At 39.5% G+C, this 24,927-nt stretch overlaps 1 protein-coding gene across 7 annotated transcripts in view; it reads left to right on the plus strand.

The window, feature by feature from the left end:
* CDC42BPA (CDC42 binding protein kinase alpha) overlaps positions 1-24,927 on the plus strand; it is a 322,264-nt gene that overhangs the window by 92,419 nt on the left and 204,918 nt on the right. For all 7 annotated transcript variants that reach the window (XM_073338668.2, XM_073338662.2, XM_073338664.2 and 4 more), the window contains exons 2-3: positions 9,019-9,110; positions 19,742-19,825. In XM_073338668.2, coding sequence (XP_073194769.1) covers positions 9,019-9,110; positions 19,742-19,825 — 176 coding nt within the window. The remainder of the gene's footprint in view (positions 1-9,018; positions 9,111-19,741; positions 19,826-24,927) is intronic.

Genomic DNA, 24,927 nt, shown 5'->3' on the forward strand with positions numbered 1-24,927 from the left:
GGAGTCCCTGTCGTAGGAGGTTTTTAAGAACCGGTTAGACAAACGTCTGTCAGGGATAATCTAGCTGTACTTAATCCTTCTTTATCATGGAGGGGAAGGAGGGGTGGACTAGAAGAACTCTCAAGATCCCTTCCAGCCCTACATTTCTATGATGCTGTGATTTTTATATTGTGAAAGATGGAAAAAGCTGTGTGCCCTCTGTATGTTTTGATGTTTAAGTCCATGACATTTCACCAGTTTTCCTAGAGGTTGTTCTCATCTTAATTTATATGGTCAGCTCTTCAGAACAAGACAAGACAGAATCTCCATCTGTTTGAAAAGCACCCTGCACTTCTCTGGTGCTAAATAAACTGTAAATAATAGTAATAAACTAATGCACATCTCTGTGACTACATCAGGCAGAGTAGTGGAATCTTGCAATCTAATGTAATATTTCAGTGTCTGCTGCTTTGTCTTTCTTCTTCTGGGAAGTTTTTATAGTTCTCTCTCTATTTGGGGTGGAGACTGTCCTCCTCCTGCATGGCGGTCAGGATGGCTTGGCCGATGAAGATTTGATTACTACTACTTTTCTCTTTGCATCCATGCTACTAAGGATATAGTTGCTGCGGCTGGAGCTCCAGTTCCAATGCTTTAAGTAGACATTTCATACAGATTTGTATTGCTCCCCCTTTTTACTTATTTTTATCGCTCTGATCCATTAGAGGCATAACTGAAATGGTAGAAAATAAAAGGTAGGAAAAGAAGCATTTAACTAGAGGATGGCTAGAAGAAACAGACATGTTAGGGATACATTGTTCAGCAAGTTAAGGTATTTTAAATAGTTAATAGATAGGTTTCTTCTCCTTAGGATGAACTGTTTAGATTGGTTTTCCTGGTTATTTGTGATCAACTGATTGAATGACAGCAGGAAATCTTTCCAAGAGGACAATGTCAATAGTTTTCCTAGGTAGGGACAAGTCTGAAAAGAATTGCTCTGGTTGGGTTTTGAGGATCACATAATTGTAGCTGGTTTTTGTTTGTTTGTTTGGTTTTGTGTTTTTGTTTTGAAAGAGCCTGTTTTCACAATTCATTGCAGCAGATCAAGGCCTAACTAGTCTGTCTAAGTCATAATGGTAGGTAGAGCAGAATGGAACATTTTTCAAAAAGAACTTACTCTAAATACTCCATATCTAGGCTTGGAAGGATTGGATTTTTATTGGTACATGTTCGTAAATGTTGATTTCATTGTACAAACTGATGAAAAAATATTTTCATTGTTGACCATAGAAATTTACAGAGAAGCAAAGTAAGAAAAATCTTCTTGAGAGTTTATTAGAGTTTGATTTAAGGGTATCTATTTTTGTATATTTACATTTGTATATTTTAATGTGTGATCTTGACAGTTTGTGTTGGTTATAAAGCATTAACTTTTTGAATCAGTGTCTATTCTATTTAAATAATTATTGTCCAACCCCTCCCATAATTTCCCACAACCATGAAAATAAATAAGCATTTTTTTTTCAAATTTTAAAACCCATAATTTTGCACAACTCTGAACATTTAAATTGATACAGATGGGGGGGAGGGAGAAGCTTAAAAATAAATATTGATATCTGTTGAAATTGTAAACAAATAAAACTCAAATTCTGAAGCCTATCTATATCACATTTTGGTTCACAGCACTAAGGGCAAAAAAAATGGTGCTCTTTAAAAAAGGGGAAAATAAAGTGGAAAAATCTACTGCCTCAGCTATTGCTATCACCAAGTTGAGGTACTGAAGGAAAGTCACATGCGCAATCCTCTGCTCCCACAAATCTTTCATCTTGCTGAATGACAATGTATCACCCAAAGTATTGTCAAGAAAAACGTATTCCAGATGTTTTAGCTCTGAGGAGGGGTGCATGATTTATTATCGCTAAACCTATCCTATTACCAATCTATTTAGCATAGACAGCCCTTCAAGGGATGCAGTTTAGAGATATTTTATTAAACCTTTCTCTTGACCTCACAGTTTGCTTCCTTTGAAATAACTTATATGACCTTGTCAAACAAGTGGTATCAAATCTGCCCCCAACCTCCTAGCCAGGAGAGCAATGTGTGAGAGTGCTGTCAGAAGATATACCTTCCAATACATTTGACCAGGACAGGGCCGGCTCTACAGTTTTTGCCGCCCCAAGCAGTGAAAAAAACTGCCGCCATGGACGGCAAAAGGGAAGAGCTGCCGCCGAATTGCCACCGCCGCGGAAACACTGCCTCCCCTTTCTAACTGCTGCCCCAAGCACCTGCTTGGAACGCTGGCGCCTGGAGCCGGCCCTGGACCAGGACCCGGACCCATTTTCTGTACTTTAAATTATTATGTTGCCACAAGCTGCAGATGTATGCATAACAAACAATGTTGATGACCAAGCAAATTGACCTTTCTATGGTACAAACCATTTTAAAATAAATTTGCCTATGGAATTGATCTTTCTTGGACAAGTAATTTTCTTTCTTTATGGAGCCCTTGGGCCATACATTGCCATGTCTGTTTCTTGAGATAATAAAGTAACCAAAAATGTTTACAAACCTTCCACTATATATGAATCACTATATACAGCCCTAGCCTATTTTTGTCTGTTGTGTTTTTACATGAGTAGACCTAGTGATGTTTATTTTTCCAGTATCCCTATGGAAACCCTGGAAGATTCCAAAATATAAAAATTGAAGAATGACAGGCCTTTCCTTACAGTGAAAAGTGAACAATTGTTTGGTCGTTTAAACAGCTATGTTGGTGCTTGTTAACAAGATATTTTACCTTGTACTCCAGCCATGCCTATAATGGTCAAAAACTACTGATATCACGAGCTGCTCCTTTGTTTTTAGTCTGTCGCTCTTCAACATAAAAGCCCCCCCCCTTTAATAACGTGCTTTTTATTTATTGAAAAATATTTGAACAATGATATCGACATCTTTACATTGGTTAAAATATTTCAGATGACATAATATAATATAATTTACGCTTGGCCAATAAGAAATCATGTTTTGGTTTCAGCTCAACTATTCAAAACATTGTTTAAGATATAAAAAGGTTTAAACACAGAGTGGGTGGAAGATGTATACTGTCTACTGTACCCTTGGCTTTAGAAAACCTGGCAACAAGTTCAGACTCTGCAAACCCTGAAACAGGGAAGGCTCCCAGAGGCCTGACCCTGTATTGTGGCAATGCAATGAGCTCAACAGAAAGAGAAAGTAAAGCTGATGTGCCTACATTTTTAAAATAATATTTATTATGATTCCTTAATGCAATGCTTTGTATAGGGGATAGTATTGTAACCCCTTTGGGATAGAATTGTTTCATAATAAAAAAGTAATGCACTGTCAGGATTTACCTAGGTATTCGTGGAGGTTGTTCTCTCGGTAGTCCAACATACAACTGCTGCATTTTTTTTTTCTGTCTTCAAACAGAAAATTCAGTCATTTTTTTTGTTTGAGGACTTAGTTGTGCAGTGTACAGTAAAGTGTGCAGAGTTGTTGCTCTGCAGTTCGTGTAACTGGAAGTTCTACATGGATGCAAGTAATATTAAGCATTTAGAAGTTATGGTGCTGTGTGGTAATTAGTCATGAGCCCCCTGTGCACTTGCAAGAATGCAGGATGAAGGAGAGTTAAGGTCAGAAAGTGGGCATGTCTGAGGAAATATGAGTTTCAGTGTAATACTTAGCTTTAAATTTCCCTTTTAGTCTCTGAACCTGCAAAGGCAAGTACATGTTGAACTCATGGGGACTACTCACATCATTAAAATTAATCCCATGTGTAAGTCTTTGCAAGCTTGGGACCTTAGACCTTACTACTAGTCCTAGAACAGGGGTGGGCAAACTATGGCCTGGGGGCCACATCCGCCCTCCAGCCTGTTTAAGCCGGCCCTCAAGCTTCCGCTGGGGAGCAGGGTCTGGGACTTACCCTACTCCCGCACTCCAGCCAGGGAGCGGGGTTGGAGGCCACTCCGAGTGCGCATGCCAAGGCTCCTGGAAGCAGCAGCATGTCCCCCCTCCGGCTCCTACTTTTAGGGGTAACCGGGGGCTGTGTGCGCTGTCCCCGCCCCAAGCGCCATCCCCGCAGCTCCCATTGGCCAGAAACTGCGGCTAATGGGAGCTGCAGGGGTGGCGCCTGCAGACGGGGCAGTGCGCAGAGCCACCTGGCCTCACCTCTGTATAGGAGCCAGAGGGGGGACATGCTGCTGCTTCCAAGAGCTGCTTAAGGTAGGCACCACCCGGAGTCTGCACCCCTGATGCCCTCCTGTGCCCAACCCCCTGCCCCAGCCCAGAGCCCACTCCCGCACACTGAACTACTCATTTCTGGCCCAACCCTAGAGCCCTTACCCTCTCCTGTACCCCAGCCCTAATTTCGTGAGCATTCATGGCCCACCATACAATTTCCATACCCAGATGTGGCCCACGGGCCAAAAAGTTTGCATACCCCTGTCCTAGAGAGTGTGTATGTATGTAACTATATATATAATAATTTAGAAATTTTTGTAGAATTTAAGGGGGGCATGAACAGGGATGGGGGGGGCATGACCCTGAAAAGTTTGGGGACCACTGCTATAGAACCAAATCCCCTTGTCTTAAAATATTCTTATTTACTTCAGTGGGACTACATGTCAGAGTAAGAAAAGCAGGTTTGGGCTGTTAGTGCTTTAAAAACAGAATTCTAAAGCAGTTGATATCCTTCTGGAATGAAAAAGGAACGAACTTTAAGAGCAAAGTAATTTTGCCTGTAAAAAGAATGGCATTCACAGGATAAAATATAATTAACCTTAACTTTTTGTGCTGTCTCTACTGGGTGCGTTTTTTTTAATTGTGAAAATCACTCCAGTTTGATAAGAAATTTTATGAGGCTATGAAATTACCTATATCTAATGCCAAAGCCTTAATATCAGAGCCTAACTAAGTGCTTTGTGGAGAACTTTCTCGGATTGAAACTTTAAACTGCATTTGAAGTTGAATGGTTTGAATTTTAGTTAGAAGTTGCTGATGTTGTCATTGTAATAGAGTCACATTTTAAAGTCTGTTCTGCTATGGGTTCATGGATCCCTATAATATCTATTATGTTCTGTAACAAGACACTCATTGCGGTATGCTTTCACTGATATTGTGCAAGGACATCAGTTTACTTGTTGAATACAGTGGGAGCTTCTCTTCTTTGAACAAGCTAATTTTATTAACAGGTCTGTGTCCTGTTTATCCGATAACATTTGGAGCACTTATGAATTTAATTGTCTCACTTATTTATCAAATCTCAGAATTGTGACTTTTCATTCGGTTGAAGTTTGTGTCTGTTTTTTCTCAAGAAGAAGTATTTAAAACCGAATTTCTTAGCTTATCGTTTTGTGCAACTTCATTTTGGAGAGGGATTTTGTAAAGCCCTGGAGCACGTTTTTATATGTGTATAATCTCTATCTGTCTTAATTTTAAATAAAATGAAATGATTAGCCGGACACTTGAATATTTGTTTTCCATCTAGATTGATTCATACCAGTGCTTTATTTTTTTAAAAAAATCTCTTTCAGAAAGCCAGAACTTTTAATGCCAGGAGAATCCAAATTCATTTTAATGCCAGGAGAATCCAGTGGTACCTGTTGTACCATTGTTGCTGTTGTAGTGAAGAAGCAATTACTGTTTCCACTTAGAAACTCTTTTCACAGTTCTAGTCCCTGATCCTGCAAATGAATCTGCCCACACATGCCCTTTAATGCACACAGTATCCCATTAAATCAATCTGAAAAGATTTTTATGGCCACATTTTCAAATGTCCCTTTTCAATCTTAACCATCATTTTTACATGCCCACCTATCTGCATGTTCACACCCTGTATGCGTACAACTAAGATAGCTTATCTGATTTGGAGGAACGTGCCATTTCCCCCTCTCTGTTCAGGTACTTGTGTGGTCCTTGTCATTCTAGTATGTAGGCATCTCATTATCCTCTTGACACACTTGTAAGGTAGGGGACTACTTGGGTATGGAGGTGCTAAACCCATTTTACAGAAGCAAAACTGGGGCATGAGGAACTAGATTCTCAAAGAAATGTAAGTGTGGTGGTGATCAGTGTCACCATGCCTGACATTTAGGCACGTGAAAATCACTGGGATTCATGAAGATTGAGTTAGATGCCTAAGCTCCTTATACATTGAATGGGGGAGAAATCGGTGCCTAAGAATGGGATTCACAAAAGCCAGCATGATGGGTGCCTCAGTAGTTAGGGAGACCCTCAGTTAAAGTCCCCTTCCACCTGAGCAGGATTTGAACAGGGATCTGCCACTTCTTAGGTGAGTGCTCTAATCACTGAGCTATGGGATATTCTGATGGGGGGTGGGAGGTCTGTTAGTCTCTCTTGTTGAAACAGTTCCACTATGGATGAATAATTCAAATAGGGGAGCAGGGGAACTGAATTCTGGGTATCTCACTACCCAGGAGACTGCTTTAATCAGCAAGCTACAGGGTCATTCTCATGCTTACTCAATCTCTCTCTAGCCAAGTGATTCTTTCATTATTTATCCACAGTGGAACAGCCTAAATAGGACAGATTGAGGGAGAATATCCTGTAGCCCGGTGGTTAGAGCACTCTCCTGAGAGGTGGTAGATCCCTGTTCAGATCCCTTCTTTGCATCAGGCAGAGTGGGGACTTGCACCAAGGATCTCCCAGATTCCAGGTGAGTACCCTAAAAGTTATGAGGGAGGTCCTCTGGAAGTTTTGTGAGAGTTTTTATATGGTGTCCAGTCTGGTAGGTGAGTTCTGAGTTGAGTGAGTTTAGTTCCCTACAGGGTTCGGTGGCAGCTTAGGGGCAGAGGGTGGGGTTGTGAATCACAGTGGGACCCAGTGTCTAAGTCCTTTTGAGAATCTAGATCAAAGTATCTTAAATGACTAATCCAAGATCACATAAGTCTGTGGTGGAGCCGGGAATTGAACCTACTTCTCCTGAATCCCATTCCAGTTCCCTATATTCTAGATCACCCTTCCTCCTCTTAAATAATAGATCCTGCATTAGTAATAGGATTTACATTGTATGAATTGATAAGAATGTCAAATAATTGCTTTATAAAACAAAATGTTTCAAAACAAGGTTTTTGTTTTTACCTTAATAAGTTAATTCATTTACATAATGTTTCTCAGAGACCTGGCTCATGTCTCCCTGAGGACATGCAGATGGCTAGCCAGATTTGGGTGCGGAAGATGTAAAAATTAGATGGGTAGGCCATTGACAAGGTGTGGGACTGAAAGAAAGACAGTATCAGATTTCCTAAAATTCTTCTGATTTCATAATCCTGAATTGGGGTTCAGCTTTTAAAGACTTGAGGAATCGTAACACTAATATTTATAAAGTCCTTTGAAGATGATGAGTGTTTAAATGTCAAAAGAAAAGGAGTACTTGTGGCACCTTAGAGACTAACAAATTTATTTGAGCATAAGCTTTCGTGAGCTACAACTCACTTCATCTGAATGCATCCGATGAAGTGAGCTGTAGCTCACGAAAGCTTATGCTCAAATAAATTTGTTAGTCTCTAAGGTGCCACAAGTACTCCTTTTCTTTTTGCAGATACAGACTAACACGGCTGCTACTCTGAAACCGTTTAAATGTCAGTGGGTCAATGAAGTTCCCCTCCAAGGAATTTTCCCCAGAACTTTTATTTGGTAGGGCGTTGTCCTTCAGTTGGAGGGTTCCATGGCTCTTAGCAATGCATCCTGAGAATTTACCTTTTCATTTTATTGCCCCTGGGATTTGGGGGAGAGAGTTTAGCACTCCAAGTTAGAAAGGAGGTGTTCCACATGCAGAGGATCCCCTCTGCATATGGATGTAGGGGATAAATAGGCTGGCCTATTATTACCTGTCAAGACGTGAAGTTAGACTTCTGTGTTTCTCTTGGAAGAGTAAATTTCAAACAAGAATGCAGACCAAAATGTTTCCCTGCATTCTCTTTGTGTTAATGCTGAGCTCAACTTAAGAGGGGCAATGCAGAATTCTAAACATGAGTCTTGGCACATAACTTAAGGTAAACTTGATTTAAAATAGTCATTTTTACTTCATTCTCATGACTGTGTTTACCCTGCCTTTCCATAGCCGTAGGTGCTGTTACATAATTAAAACTTGCAAAATTATAAATAAGGGTTGAGGCATACTAGATAATGGTTTTTAAATATATTTGTAATGTTTGTCTGCACGTATGCTCTTAATCATTTGGGATCTAAATGGTTTTAAAATATTTATTTCTAAAACATTTCAGTTCACCGAATTTTCTTTTGGAGAAAGTCTGCTGTTTATTATAAACTTGACTCTGGAAAAAATACAGAAAATATTATATATAACACTAGAATTACCTGTGTGTGGAATGTTTCGTTCAAGTTTGGTCACCAAATTAAAATAAAATATAGAGTAAAAATATATGGCTTAGAAAAAGATTTTTGGAGGGAAATGGAGGTCAAAGCAAAAAACCCCAAGCAAACATACTGAACCAAGGGTTAAAGGTTAATTTAGTAACCCTTGCACATAAAGTAGTGATCTCTCAGGAAGTATGTATTGATTGATATATCTTCTTGGGACAGTGCTATCAGTCCAGCACCTTTTCATCAGCACTTTAATTTTCCTTGGAGTAAAATATTGATCATTAATATTGAGCTGGTGTAGAAGTTAGCATATTTCTGTCCAGAGTGATGTCATAATTTTACCATACTGTACTTTCACAACCAGACATACCAATCTATAACACTTGGAAACCTACTATATTGAAAATCATCGTGTGGATTTATAAGAAATATAGAAGGATATAGGCAGCTTGATTCTATCTGTAAAAAATATGTACGCCATAAAATTCCTTTCAGAGCAGACAGAAAGTTTGGCTTAGCTCTTATTGGTCATTAGTTTCAGCTTTATATTTTGTAATATTACTTTAGGGAATAGATGTATATAAGAAAAATGTTCTATTATTTTCAGGTCTCTTATAACTTAATATTTTATTTTATTAATGTTACCTTTTTTTTAATGATTGACATTTTCCTTTGTTTCAGCCAAACCTTTTACATCTAAGGTGAAACAGATGCGACTACATAAAGAAGATTTTGAAATCTTGAAGGTGATTGGTAGAGGAGCCTTTGGAGAGGTAAGGTTTTTTGAGACGTTAAATGTACTACAGAAAATCTTCTGCAGTCAGAAAATTTATTGGTACCAAGATATTGAAATATAAGTCCTCTAGAAATATACAGAAATACTACTTAGTGAGCTGGTAGGGATGGAGGCAGGGACGAAAATTGATTGAACTTGAAGTATTTTCACAAAACATTTCAAATTCCACAAATCTGCATTTGTCAAAAAAAATTCTGATCACCTCCTCTTGTGACCTCCCAAGGCAGCTCATATATTTGGGTATATATAGGAGGTATTAGTGCCTGTCTGCAGCAACTGTTTGCCAAAGACCATATCTGTGAAAGCGTGCACATCTATTTCATAATTTTGGCAAAGATGCAGGCTGGTGCCCAGAAGATCACCTTAAAAATCTGTATTAAGGCCACTAATCCAAGCATCTGATCTGGTACAGAAGATTTCAAAAACAGAAAATTTACAGGGTAGGGAATATTTGTCTTTTTGTACTTTTTTATCTGAAGATTTGAAAGTGATTTACAAAGTTGAATAAGTGTTACTCCCATTCTGCATATGGGGAAACTAAGCAGAGAAAGGTTGTGTGATTTGAAAAAGTTACACAGCAAGTCATTGGTCTTCTGTCTGTCTTTAATTTACATTTCTTATTTTGATGAGCAAATGGGAATAGATGTGGATAAATGATAATTTCACTGTTGCTTTTTTTTTTCCACCAAAAAGATCTCTGCCCACACTCAAATAGGCTTTCCGTTGTGGATAGCTGTGGAAACACCATGGTCTTTGTGCCTGCAGAGCCCAGTCCTTGTTCAGGAGACAGATGATATTAAGTTTTTCAATGATCTGTGTAGGTTTTTTTTTTAATCATAGTTTTGTCAAGAAAAAGGGGTTTCCCAGTTTCCTTTTGTGCGTAGAAAACATTGACGATGATGGATGGACCGTACTGAAATTGTTACAGATTTCTTTGGTTTTCCACCGAGCTTGAGGGTCCTTTGGACTGAAGCTGTACTGTTGAACTGAGACTGTCAAATGAGCACTTTACTAAACATTTAATGATGTTTTGTTTAGAAGGTGTTTTTTCCCCCAATTTTTAGTGTTTAATAGTAGATAAGGTCAATCATGTTACACTTCCAAGACCGTCCTGAAAGGCATCGTGAAAGATGGAAATATTTATGGCTCACGTTCTCTTTTTTCAGAATAGATATAATCTGTGAATTTTAATTGTTACGGTATATGTTTTAATCCAAGCATTTTAAAAACATGGATTATTCCCTTTCTGTTCCTCCCATTTTGCTTCCAATTTTGAATGGTGATTTGATTATATTTGCATTATTATTGTTCTAAAACTATACCAGAGTTTTGTCATGCCTCATTTGGTAGCACGTACAATGGAGTTGTAAAGCTTTAATTTTCTGCTCCTGCTCATTTAACAGTCTAGATCAGAGGTTCCCTCTTCAGTTTGAACTTGTCGGACAGGGTGACCAGTCACTGGCTTCCAAGGAGCTGACCAGCCTGTGGAGATAGCAGAGACTGAAAGTTTGGGTGGCAGGGAAGAGGCAGGTTCAAGGACATTTATTTTCTTTCATGAGTAAGAATTAGGCTGTGCTTGTCTAGAGTCATGGAAGGCTTAGTTTCTGTAGCTATACTAAAGGAACTGTGATTTTTACTTTAATGTAGGTCCCTACTATTGCTATCACCACCACCATATACATGTTTAAAATATGAGAACCATCACACAGCAGATACCCATTGCAGTGCTACCAGGAGCAAGTACACTGCATTTATTTAATCTGTTGTTCCACTTGGCTATGTTAAAGGAACTGGGATTTTTATTCTCTGCAAACTATTCTCGGGACCCTATGTACTGAAGCCTAAATCATCTGCTACACAGGGTATCTTTGTGGGGATCAGGAAATTTTGCATTTGGAGTCAGAGTTCCCTCTCAGAGTGGATGATCTATTCCACTCTACCTCTGAAGAACTGGAAGGTGTTTCAGCCCTATAAATTCTTGCATCCAAGGAGATCTAGGGAGCTGTATTCAATATCTCTTTGCAGACACCTTTCAGCTTGATGCACAGAAAGTAATTTTTCTTCTGTAAGATATTATCAAGGGGAGCCCAACTTTGAGATGCTCACCTCTACTCCCTTTTGCTCTTGCTTCAGTTGACTACCCTCTCCAGTTCATAATTAAAGCATAGTTTTCCCCACCCTCATCTACTGTCAGCTTTAGCTAATACTGAAATTCTGCACAATGGGTGCTCTAGACCAGGGGTTGGCAACTTTCGGCACGTGACCCATCAGGGTAATCCGCTGGTGGGCTGCGAGACATTTTGTTTACATTGACCGTCTGGAGGCATGGCCCCCTGCACTGCCCAGTGGCCGCAGTTTACCGTTCCCAGCCAATGGGAAGCGGCGGCCAGCATGGCGAACCATAGCCACTGGGGGCTGCGGGGGGCCGTGCCTGCGGACGGTCAACGTAAACAAAATGTCTCACGGCCTGCCAGCGGAGTACCCTGATGGGCCACATGCCAAAGGTTGCTGACCCCTGCTTTAGATTTTCTTTAGTATTTAAAAAAAAAATCTTCTTGCCTTAAATGGATACCATCAACCTATTTAATTCCTGACACCTGTCTTCCATAAAGGATAATAACCAGGTAACTCCATGCCATGTTCCTGGAGAGCAATGCATAAAAGTGTATTTTTAAAAGACTCTGGAATTTGTCTTTTTTTTTTTTTTTTTATGTTTTGGTCTTCAGTGAAAAGAAATGTTAATCTATGCTGAAACTGGTAAAAACCCAATGTGTTTGTTTTTTAAGTAAGAGTTCTAAAATAGCTAAAAGGCATCCTTCAAGGATGCTAGTTATGATTTTACCATTGTTTAAGGAAGGTACATTTTAAATCCTGTAAAGGTTGATATTGTCCCTTTTAAAAAATGGATTTGGAATAACATATTCTTACCAAACATTCCTTTGTGCATTAAAATATCCTTTTAACTGTTAGGTATGTAAAATTAAAAAAATGGTAAAGGCTGCTAAATCACACATCATTGCAGCTTAAAATAGCCTAAATTAAATTACTAATACATTGCAAAAATGTATTGCAGCTATGACTTTCATGATTCTGAATATTTCTGCATAATAAGCAAATTCAAATTTTCATTGGCACAAGCTAACACTTGTTCATACAGTGGCTCTGTACTCACATGGTTCCTTTTTTTATAATGTATACATTCGGGAATAGTTTCTCATTTCTCATTCTCTTTTTTGTTACTTTTGAACAGGATAGGTACAGACAAAGGCACTCTGAACTAATTATTATTTTTAATTGTAAAAGTTGACAGTTTATTTTTGTTTTTCTTGAAGTCCTTGCCCTCCCTGATGTAGCCCTGAGAATCCTTCCATTTTTGTTCAGTTTAGCTCCCACATACACTTGTTTATGCAAGGTCCTGTGTTGGGACAATATCTTCTGGCCAAGGAACTCATTCATGCCTGTGTAGTAGGAGTTGTTCTTATCCTGGCACAGCTCATGATGCGGCCAATAAGTGCCCTAGTACTGCTGGCCCCATGCAGCAATGTGTGAAAAATTTACCAGAAACCTGTTAGCCAAAGGTCTTTAAAACCGTGAGTCAGTGGATCACACAAAGGAAGGGGATATTGCCACTGGCCCGTGGGCAACAGCTTTGTTGTTTAGGACCTTTCTTCTAATTCTTCCAGGCAGTTTGAGTGTAACTGACAGTTATTTTACATCTGACTATAATCCGCTCTTAGTCTATAAGAGAAAAATATGTTTACGCCATAGGGTACATTTTTAGCATGGTGCGCTAAGATTCAGACACAACTCCCAGTAATAGTAATGGAATGGAAGGGCTCAATCCCCATGGTAAAATATAACCCACAATGTAAATTTGACATGTGGGCCTCCTTCTGCGTTGCAGTCTGGAATGATAACCTAGAAACTCTGTGATGAGCCATCTCTGTGGCAATTCTAGTTGTGGAATGGCAGCAGAACAGGGCCCTAATACTGCAACCAACCTTCAGCATTCCAGTTGAATCTTACCATAAATGACAGGCACTCATTGGCATGAAGCAGGAAGAAACTCATGCTACGCTTTCCCAAAAAAAACCCCCAAAAAACTAAGCCTTCCTTGCATACTTCTATACGTGCTGCCACAACTGCGTATAAACTATTGTTATTTAACACTTTTACATAGCACCTGATGTGTAAATACCATGTTATTTTCTCTGTAAAGACACAATCCTTGCATTGAGGAATTTATAATCTAGGTTATTGGCATGACTGGAAGAAAAGGAATAGGGCATCAGACAAGAGGAATTCTCCATCACTTGCAGTTTAAGTCAAGATTGGGTATCTTTCTAACAGAGATGCTATAGTAGTGGTTCTCAACTGGGGTCTGGGGTCGCCTAGGGGGCCTAGAGCAGGTTTCATGGGGGCCTCAAAGCAGGACCAGCATTAGACTCGCTGGGGCCCAGGGCAGAAAGCCAAAGCCCCATCGCATAGGGCTGAAGCCCAGAGCCCCGCCATCCGGGGTTGAAGCAGAAGACTGAGCAGTGTAGTTTCGTGGGGTCCCTGTGGCATGGGGCCCCAGGCAATTGCCCTGCGTGCTACCCAGTAATGCTGACCCTGGCTTTTATATGCAGAAAACCAGTTATTGTGGCACAGGTGGCCATGGAATTTTTATAGCATTTTGGAGGGGCCTCAGAAAGAAAAAGGTTGAGAACCTCTGTGCTATAGCACAAAAAGAGGTGATGGGTTTGATGCAGAAAACACAGGGTAAGTTTCTATAGCCTTGTGATGAGTTCCCTCCACCCCCGGGAGTGCAGCCTGGAACTGGGGTACTGCTGAACCCTCTGTCTCACCAGCTTGGGCTCCCTCTCACACTATGCTGCTGTGACAAGCTGCAGACCGCTCCTGGTCCTGCACTTGTACAAACCTTTACATAGGCAGGGACACACCCAGCTGCAGTTACATGAGGACTTCTCCACCACCACACATGAACTAATAATAGAACGATTCCAGCCATCTCACCCTCCAGCTCCACAGCCTAGGACCCCAGAGCTGTACCATCTTGCTCTAGTCAAAAACCTCACCAGTGTATGAGTTATTACCCAGTCTGACCCTCCCTCAAAGTGGAGAGGACAATGCACAAGCCTTTGTTAGCTGAGCTGAGATTTTTCCCCAAGCACGTCGCTCAAACCACACTGTTTCTAGGTAAAATATAAGATAGATTTATTAACTACAGAAAGATAGATTTTAAGTGATTATAAGTAATAGCAAACCGGTCAAAACAGATTACCATAAGAAATAAAACAAGAGTGCAATCTAAATTCTCTAAACTGGATTGGATTTGACTCAAGCAGTTAAATAGTACACCCTCTTAAATAGTACAAACAGTCCACCAAACTTCCATACACAGTCAGGCTTCCTTCTTTCCCTCCTGGGACCAGCACTTCCCCCAGTTCAATCATTGTCCGTCATGTGTTTCCAGGTGTTCCCTTGTGTGGGGAGTGAGGCCGAGTGGTGATGTCACTTCCCCCTTTTATAGCTTCTTCCATCTTGCTGAAAAGATCTTTTGCTGTGATCTGAGTCAAACAGTTCCCATTGTGGAGTGCTATCTCTGAGAGGTTTCCATTGTTCACAGTTCCTGGTGTAATCCTTGTGAGTGTTTGTATTCTTCTGAATGGGCCATTTGGCCTTTTTATCATTGTACAGTAACTCCTCACTTAATGTTGTAGTTATGTTCTTGAAAAATGCGACTTTAAGTGAAACGATGTTAAGCTAATACAATTTCCCCATAAGAATTAATGTAAATAGGGAGTGGGGTGGGTTAGGTTCCAGGGAAATTTTTTTCACCAGACAGAAATTATATACATATACAGTATAAGTTTTAAACAAGTTCTAATCAGAGGATTGCCTGGGGACCTGGTCATAAGCTCCCTGAGGTTCTCCTAAAGCAACCGTGCTGATATCAGGTGGGATATTTCCCAGGGAATGTCTTGCTGCTAAATGATGAACTAGTACCCGGCTGAGCCCTCAAGGGTTAACACGTTGTTAATGTAGTCACACACTTTACACGGCAGCACTGAGAGAGGTAGAAGGAAGGAGACAAATTGATGCACAGCAGCGGCTGCAAACACTTTCCTGCAGAAACTGAAAATGATGATGAACCCATGCTATCCCACTGGAGTGCACCACTCCGTCCTCCGGACGGCGCATGCACTGCTGCACCAACTTTCCAAAGTGCTGGGGGGTGCTCAACCCCTGGCTCTGCCCCAGGCCCGCCCCCACTCTACCCACTCAACCCCCTCCCCCCGAAGCGTGCTGCGTCCCTTGCTCCTCCCCTCCCCCCCCAGCCTCCTGAATGCCACGAAACAGGTGATTGCTGCGGGCAGGAGGCATGGGGAGGGATGGGGGAGGCTGCACACTGCATCCTTGTTCCTCCCCACCCCCCAAGCCTCCTGAATGCCGTGAAACAGCTGATTGTTATGGGCAGGAGGTGCGGGGCGGGAGGGGGGAGTTGCTGATCCACAGGGCTCGCTGGTGGGGTGAAGGGGAACTGATGGGGCTGCCAGCCCACCCTGGTTCCAAGCCCCTACCCACTAGCAGGCTGCAGCCAAACAACGTTATAAGCAAACATTGCACAACTTTAAATGAGTATGTTCGCTAATAGATCAGCAACAGAACAACGAAACAGTGTTAATCGGGATGATGTTAAGTGAGAGGAGTTACTGTACCTGAAAGGCTGATTGTTGGGTGTTCCCAACCTCACAACATGTTTCAGTGGCACATACATAGCAAAACTTCATAACTTCATATACAGCGGTAGCACATACAGCTTAACAGGATATTAATGTTCAACAGATTAAGACTTTAAAATGATACCTCACAAGCATACTTTGGACAAAACATATAATTATATCACCAATGGTGAATATGGGATGCAGAGTGTCATTTTGGGACACAGAGTGTCACAGGCCTGTGTTATGAAGCAGGTCAGTCTAGATGACCATAATGGTCCCTTCTGGCTTTAAAAGCTATGAAGTCATCTTTAAAAATGTGTTATCAGGTTGTGATCAACTCCTAGGGTTGATCACAACCAGTTAGCATGTTTTAAAACATAAATTGCCCTGTTTAAAATTGTGTTAGTTAAAACATGGTTAGCTAACGTGTTTTTAAAAACGCAACATATTTTTTCTACTAGACATGGTCAATCTGTACCAAGCAACCTTGTAACCTTTATTTTATGTAAACCACCTACCATGTCCCTAAATAAAACTTTTTCTGTCTACATCCCGTACAAAGCCATGTTTAAAACTGTGTTGGCTATGGAGAGTAACTTCCTGTGGGTGTACTGTATTTTGTGTTTTCTATCTAGTTACATAGTAAGCTCTTTGGACTAAAGAGTTTGCTTTTACTATGCGTTGTGAAACATGAACCACAATGGTGCTACTTAAATAGTAATCAACAAGGCTGCTATTGTTTCTAATCAAAATTAAAAGAAAATTCTGAAACATTATATAGACACTAATGTGTGTGTGTAGATAGCATATGTAATACATAAACACACAAACACGTACACAGGGGGCCTTTTTGATACTCTGCTATCCTCAAAAAATGTTTTGAATGGTCAAAGAAAGGAAGAACTGTTAATCACTCCCCTCTATTCATCATAAAAGTCTGGTTCCTGGAACTTACTAAAACTGGACATTTTAAATTTTTTTAAATTTATTTTTTTCTGTGAGTAACCCACTGAAAAATGTTTGGTGTATGCTGATGTAAACAGTTTGATTTTAGTTGGATTTTATTTTCTCTTTCATTCTTCCAGCAGTTTTACATATTTCCCACAAACAGCAATGCTCCCTGGCATGCTGTCCAACTGTTTCTGCCCCTTATTAGCTAGGCTTCTCATCTCTACACTATATGTAAGCATGTTTCTCTTTGCTTCCTCAAGTATTTTTCTAACAGAAGCTACCAAAAAACCCAAACTGACAATAAATGCCCTCTTGTTTCCCAGGTCAGCTGGGGTAGAGATCACTCTGCATGCAATGGTTGCGATTTTCAAAGGGATCAAAGGGAGTTAGGTGCCTAAGTTCCATTGAAAGCCAATGGGAGTTGGAGACCTAACTCCTTTAGCCTTCCTTGAAAATTGTAGCAGACATGCTCAGGCCTTGGATCATTAACAGCCACTTCCAAGACTATGGGCCAATTTCGAAATACCTAACTCCTTGACAGAGTTTGAAAAGTCCACTGACTTCTTTACTAGTTCCAAGCAGAAGGGTTCCCTGGTAAATGAAGGGGTTTTAGTCTTTAATTTCTGCAGAATTTAACCTCTTCTTAAAACAAAAGAAAGACTTTCTAGCCCTTATGGTTGTAAAGGTCACCTTCCAAATATGAAAAAAATATAAACTGATGCAGTGTTGTCTCTTGAGTGAGACATCCGGCTCCACTGCCTTTGGAATTGCTCATAGATTTCTCAAGCAACAACAGAGTGAAACTGAAACAAATAAGTTTCAACACTGCTATTTAGAACCTTGGGACAGCTATGAAACTGACAAGGAATCTAAATCTTTTTCAGTACCAAATTTGAGCAAGTCTTGAGAAATCCCAAGTCTGGACCTGAAAGTCTTTTATGAATATGAATCTAAACTGAAGGCTGTGGCAGATTTTCAATCACTGGTAATTTTTAACTCAAGACTGGAAGTTTTTCGAAAAAGAATTGCTGTGGTTCAAACAAGAATTATTTTGGGGAAGTTCAATGCCTGGTATGTCAGAGTAGGTGTTCACAGTGGTCCCTTCTGGCCTTAGAATCTATATTTTTTAATGAATCTGTGTATGGGAACCTAGGTTCATGTGCCTGATCTTTATTGGGGATAGCCTTTAAAAATTTAGTTTGGAAACTAGTTTCAACAGCTAGGTCTGATAGCCTTGTATTTTCTTCTCTTTTTCATTTCTTCTTGAATTGCATTTTATTTTCAGAAGGGGGTGGGATGTGATGGAGGGCAGTCTGATTAATGTACCACAGCACCTCTGGGAGTTAATAGCTGTTCCACCCAATTTATAGTTTAGCGAGAGAAAGAGAGTGTTTCTGCTTTAGACATCTATAAGGACTGTAAATGGAGTTTAACATGCACCTATACTAGCTTGATGAAGCTATTTCAGCTGGTGCCACCTTTGAAGAAGGGTTGAAAAGAGCCTTGCGTGACATTTCCTTCATCAAGCTGTCAGCATCTGTTGCATTTTCTTTCCTGTTATTACTTCTCTGGCATGTAGCCAAGTTGCTGAATATGAAAGAGATGGAGAAAGTGTAGAGTTTAACCATATATAATATAGTGTGTGTATGTATGTATGTTGTCACTAGCCTGCAGGGTAAAGATGATGCTAATCTGTGAGACAACATCCTGGTCTGCAACCAAAACAAAAACAGTCTCTTCTCTCCTTAGGCCCTGGGAGCATGCCTTTCTTTGCAAGCGAATGGGAATTGGGGTAGATTGATGTATGGATTTTAAAATTTATGAAAGCACTGAGCTTTTCATATTTGAAGGTTAATTTTGTGGCTCAGGAGGTTGAGTCCTGGGTTCTGTTGTTAGCTTTGCTTCAGACTTCCTTTGTTTTTATGTCTTATCCAAACTAGGGAATTCAGGACTGTACCTATGATGTCCACATTGTGAAAACAAGAAAAATAATAAATTTGTTTTGTATAAACATCCCCACCTCCCACTTGCCCTGCCTCTTTCTTGATATGATCCCATCCTGGCTTTTGTCATAGTGTATTTAATCTAGATTGTAAAATCCTGAGGACAAGGAGTTTGGGTTTTTTCTCTTGGTAAATTGCCAAATGTACCTCTGATGCCTAATGTAAATGTTAAGTAAGTGTCATAACTTCTCTATTTTTAAGTTTTCCCATCCATAAAATGGGAATGATAATACTCTCCTAGTTCATGGGGGTGTAAAGAGACCTCAGTGAAAGCTTCATATGGAAGATGGTATAGGAGTGCATAGTATTATGCTTAATTATTTTTATTTATTATAGCTTCCCCTGTTCTTTGAAATGGGTCTAGAAGATTGATCCTGTAGCAAATCTCCAGTAAATAATTTGTTGTACCAGCTGACATTCTGATGTTTCTTGGTTTTGGGACCTGACTACTACATTACCAGGAACTCTTTTTTGTTTGTCACTGCAGCCATTTAGTTCAGTGATAGAAGAGAATGGGTTCAATAACTATTCCAAGTTTTGGGAACATATCCAGTGATGATATGGCAGTAATACGATAGAGGGGGAAGGAAGTACTGTACTGATAGAAGTGCCATCTTTCAGCTGTGTTCAGCTATTGTAATGTAGAAGGATATACTTTTATGTAATGGAGGCTTAAGGGGAATTTAAGAACTTTTACAGAACAAATACCCTGGACAGCTGTGAAATTACTCTTCATGGTTTGTGATGATGAATGCTTGGTACGGCATCATGTACGCAGAGTGAAGTTATAAATCAGAGTCAAATCCTATCACAACAAAAATAAATTTAAAGCTACTCAGCCGTCTACATATTTCCAAAAAAGGATTATTCTGGCAACCACTTTTTTTCCTATTTTAGGTTGTTCATCTGCAATTTATGTTTTCCAGGTTGCAGTAGTAAAACTGAAAAATGCAGATAAGGTATTTGCCATGAAAATACTGAATAAATGGGAGATGCTGAAGAGAGCTGAGGTAAGACTACAGAAATGTTTTTAGTGTTCATATACTTGCTTGTGAGGACTTACTCAGTTATTCTTCTTTTTTAAAAAAAAAAAAGTTGATGAATTTTCATAAAGAAACAAACAATAAAAATACAAAAAGGTAGTTGATTTACAGCTTGTATATGTTACCCAAAACCACATTTTCCAAGGATATCCAATAAATATACACAATTACACAACTTTACAACTGGTCAAAGCTGAAAGATCATACAATTCAAAATCAGACAGTATTACACAGGCCTAACATGTTAGGGTTGGGGGTAGCCAAGCCCCCCCCCCCAAAATAAATAAAAAATAAAGAAAAGGGGGAGAGTACAGGAAGAGGGAGGGAAAAAGCAGAAAGGGTAGGTGCAATGGGACTCTGGCATTATTTGAGCTATCTCAGCATTCTTTATCCAAATGTATCAAGAATCAGGTTCAAAATTGTTTCTAATTCATATAATTGCTCTCCGTCTCAATAAACTATTCTTTCTTTTGTTGCTAATGCAGAAGGTATGAATACCACTGCTCTATTCTGGGCATAGGCCTACTCCTCCACTTTTGTTAAATTCTGAGCCAAAATCTTGGTGGTGGAGATAAAACCAGCATGTAGATATGTAACCTGGAACTATAATTTTCAACTGAGGTTTGGTTGCAGAAGCCAGCAACTAATTTCACTCTTGTGTCCACCTGTTTCCACAGCTGCCTAGCTGTTGGATAGTCCATAGCATATATATCAGGATTCCATTTTCTTTACTACAGCATCAACAAACCGCTTGCTTGTGTAACCTCTGGTGAGTCCAATACATATGAATAAAATATTTTTTTGTATCAGGCATAGCCGGAGATCCACACAAGCATTTTTAACATTCTGTAATATGCTCCGCCATTGAGGTACTTTTAAGGGCTGTGATAATTCACTTTCCCACGCTTTCACAAAGAACTTCAGGCTGCTGGAGTTCCTCTTCATTAGTAAAGCATACATAGTGGACATGGGCCTGGGGAATGTATGAACATTCCAGGGGTTCTTAGTAACTCTGGGGCCTATGGCAGTCCTAGAGCATCCAGATCAAATTGATAAGTTGGCAAGTGTTTCAGTTGTTAGTACAGTCACTCCACTAAGGGTGGCTGGTTATATTGTTTCTTTAATTTTAGACATCTATATCAAACCCCTGTTCAGACAGTTTCTCCAGGTTTTTTCCCAATTTTCAAGTCTGGGTTACCCTAGATACGTACTTTTGGAGCACAGCAAGGCTGAAACGGGTACCTCTTAGCTAGGACAACCCAGACCCTTTGCACAGTCTCTGCTGCAGGCATCCTATTTTTCTCTGTCAGACAAAGAAAAACTCGTTTTCCTACTAGGGGAGTTAGCTGCATTAATACCTGTTCAGTTTCCACCCATGTAGGTATCATGATGTTAGCATGCTGGAACCAATTTGACATCTGTGACATAATGAAAAGGATAATAGTAATTTTGTAGGTCTGGGAGCACAAACCACTCTTTGACATTAGGGAGCTGCAGATTTTTAAATGATAGTTGTATGTTGACCAGGGCCCCACAGAAATGCTCTAATAATGTTAGTAAATTTTTTAAAATGAAAAGAGCGGTATCTAAAGGTAGGCCATTTAAAATATAGAGGAGCCTAAACAGAATATTCATTTTTACTGGATTGACCTTCCCCATAGGCTCAGGGAGAGAAGGTGCCATTTATTTGTATCATTACTTATTTGAAAGAATACAGGATCTAAAGTTACCTTCACTAGTTTGTTAAAGTTTCTTGGTACTTTTATACTTAATTACATCAGGTTGCCTATGGAAATTCCATTGAGAAAAAGCCCCACGACATGACAACCAGGAGAGTTGTAATATTTTTGATTTTTCCCAATTTATTTTTTAACTAGCTATTGCTCCAAATTTTTGAATTGGTGATAGGAGGGTTAGAATAGTGATTTGTAGTTTGGATATACACAAAAGGACATTGTCTGCATATAACATCAGTCTGTATTCCATGGAACCAAGTTGCATGTCTTGGGTATCTGGATAAGTTTGTATAGCTTTTCTCCTCTTTAAGCAAAAGGAAAGTGAACCTTATTGGGTTTGAGTACAGTATTTCAACCAGTTGTGCTTGTGAATCCACCTTATAGTAATTTCATTTAGACCACATTTCCCTAGTTTGTTTATGAGACTGTCATGTGAAACAATGTTAAAAGCCTTACTAAAACAAAGATACATCACATCTACTGCTTCCGCCCTATCCACTAGGCCAGTAATGTTGTCAAAGAAGGAAATCGGGTTGATTTGGCATGATTTGTTCTTGACAAACCCATGCTGGCTATTCCTTATAACCCTATGATCCTTCAGGTGCTTTCTTCCTGTTTGGAATGCAGCCCTTATTATGTGATTCTTTTTCTTTTTTCTTTTTCTTTTCTTTTCTTTTTTTAACTATACTGATACAAATACAGTTGATTTAGGGAATATGTACACTTAAAACGTTACAGCATCACAGCTGCAATGCTGTACTGCTGTAGATACTTGCTAAAGTGACAGTTGGGGTCTTTCATCGCTGTAGTTAATCCACCTCCCCAAGAGGTGGTATCTAGTTTGACGAAAGAATTCTGCCATTGACCTAACGCTGTCTTCACTGGGGATTAGGTTGACAGCTATATCCCTCAAAGGTGTAGATTTTTCACACCCCTGAGAGACATAGCTATGTAAATTTTCAGTGTAGACCAGCCCACAGATATCAGTTTATTGAAAAGTAGGAAAGGATAAATTATAGCAGTAAAACCTGCTTTGTTGTAAATTTATTTTAGGGGCTTAAATTATTTTAACATAGTATGTTCTATAAATATGTGTGCTTGTGTAACATTTCAATTGCATAGAGTAAAAGTTAACCCTCGTACATGGTGCCAGCAGTTCCCCCCAAGTCTGGCATAACATCTTCCAGCTAATGTAGTTAGTCCTGTATCTCAGGTGGTAGAAGTCTGTGCTACAGAGCAGAAGACTCAGGGTTCAAACCTTGAAGAGCTTACTGCGGTTCTACATAACAGAATTTGTGTTTACTTTTGTTCTTTAAAACATCCTAAGACATTACATACAAAAAACTACATTAAAAGGATGTTATGTAGGTTGCAAAATCAAGAACTGAAAGTAAGGAAAATGTCAGATTAACAGTAGCCCATGCAACCTTAATTTTGCCCCTTATGTATGGTTATGACCCTTAATTACATGACCCAATACAATTTTTTCCACAAGGATCCTGCCTAATTCAGTGAACAGATTGGACACACCAGGATGCTGAACTAAGGTTGCAAGAGCAATCATAAATCTGTCATTTTCTAACTTGCATGCTTGCCTTTGCAACCTAAATACTTTTAACACTTTTTATATGTAGTGTTACTTAGTTTGACAAATGCCTTCTATTGGCTTACTGATCCATACAAGAAATCAGTTGGCTGACTGTGCCTAGATTTCAGAGTAACAGCCGTGTTAGTCTGTATTCGCAAAAAGAAAAGGAGTACTTGTGGCACCTTAGAGACTAACCAGTTTATTTGAGCATTTCAAAATGCTCAGATAAATTGGTTAGTCTCTAAGGTGCCACAAGTACTCCTTTTCTTTGTGTCTAGATTATGGTGTATTTGGGAGATATAGACTATCAAAACATGGTAGTTACTCCTTGATCGCTTTCTTTCTCTGTTGTGCTCCTTTCCCCATCCTCCATCTCTGTGTTGTATTTTTATAGTATAAGCTTTTTACATGTACTTTGGTATTTGTGCAATATATTGTAGACACTACTAAATCTATTGTTGTTATTATAATAATAGGGCAGGCACACACTGCAAAAATTGAAAAGAATGACATTTGCAGGTATGTGGGGCATTGAAGGTCACACTGTGTAATGCAATTTAATTCCAGAAGGTTCTGTTTCCATTTTTTGTCATCTAGTCACCAAACCAGTGGAAAAATAAAGCTGTAGTTCTTTTTAGGCTGATTGTGCAGACTTCAAGAAACCCACTGGGACCTGTGGGAAGGACATTTTAAATACCTTGCATAGAGAAGATATTTCAAAACTATTTATAACCTCATTTTAATGGAAAGAAATACAATTTTTAAACTGGCTTTAAGAGGGTACATTTAAAAATAGAATGGAGTTTTATTTCTAGTTTTGATTTATCTGATTTTGCTTTCATGCTGAAATAATGAAACATACTACACACTGTAATTTCATCTAACTTTGGGGGGAAACACCGCTAGAGTTCAAACAAGTTCCCAGCCAATGGGATCTGTGGGAACCCGAGGGCCGCTGGGATGTGTTGGCTGCTGCTTCCCGCAGCTCCCATTGGCCAGGAAAAGCGAACTGTGGCCACTGTGAGCTGCGGGGGGCCATGCCTGTGGATGGCCAATATAAACAAAATGTCTCGTGGCCCGCCAGTGGATTACACTGATGGGCCATGTGCCGAAGGTTGCCTATCCCGGTCTAGGTTTACATGGTCCTGCCACAGCACAAGCAACTGGACTTGATTACTTCTCTACATCCCTTCAAGTTCAACATTTCTATGATTCTGTCATTTATGTTCGTTTAATGTGATACAATTTTCATAAAACATACAGGAACCATATAAATCAACACTTGGTCTTAATTTTTCTTTGGAAATGCTCTCTAGAAACACAATGGATTTCCCATCAATCTTACTTATTAAACAGTTGGCTGAGCGCATTGGAGATCATCAGAATATAAACACCAAGATAGAAATAAAGTGGAATGCAAAAAATGCAGCTGAATTCCATCGTGTGTGACTTATTTATACTGCATTTCATTCTAGAACTTTAACTAAAACAAGTTTTTGGTGTTGTCTAATATGAAGAGATTAAGTGTTGTAGAGCATTGAGTACTAAAGATCCAACAGTTCATAAAATAGTTCTGATCAATAGATCAGCAGAAGATCTATTGATTAAGATTAAGATAAAATAATTTTGCACTTTACAAAAGTTATCAAGTGTTTGGTAACATACACTGAAGCTATTAGTCATATTTGTCATATTACCTTGGGTCTTAAATCTAGTACTAAATTTGCTTACTCCTCCTTCCTTTA

The sequence above is a fragment of the Lepidochelys kempii genome, chromosome 3 (assembly GCF_965140285.1).
Source record: "Lepidochelys kempii isolate rLepKem1 chromosome 3, rLepKem1.hap1, whole genome shotgun sequence".
NCBI lineage: Eukaryota > Metazoa > Chordata > Testudines > Cheloniidae > Lepidochelys > Lepidochelys kempii.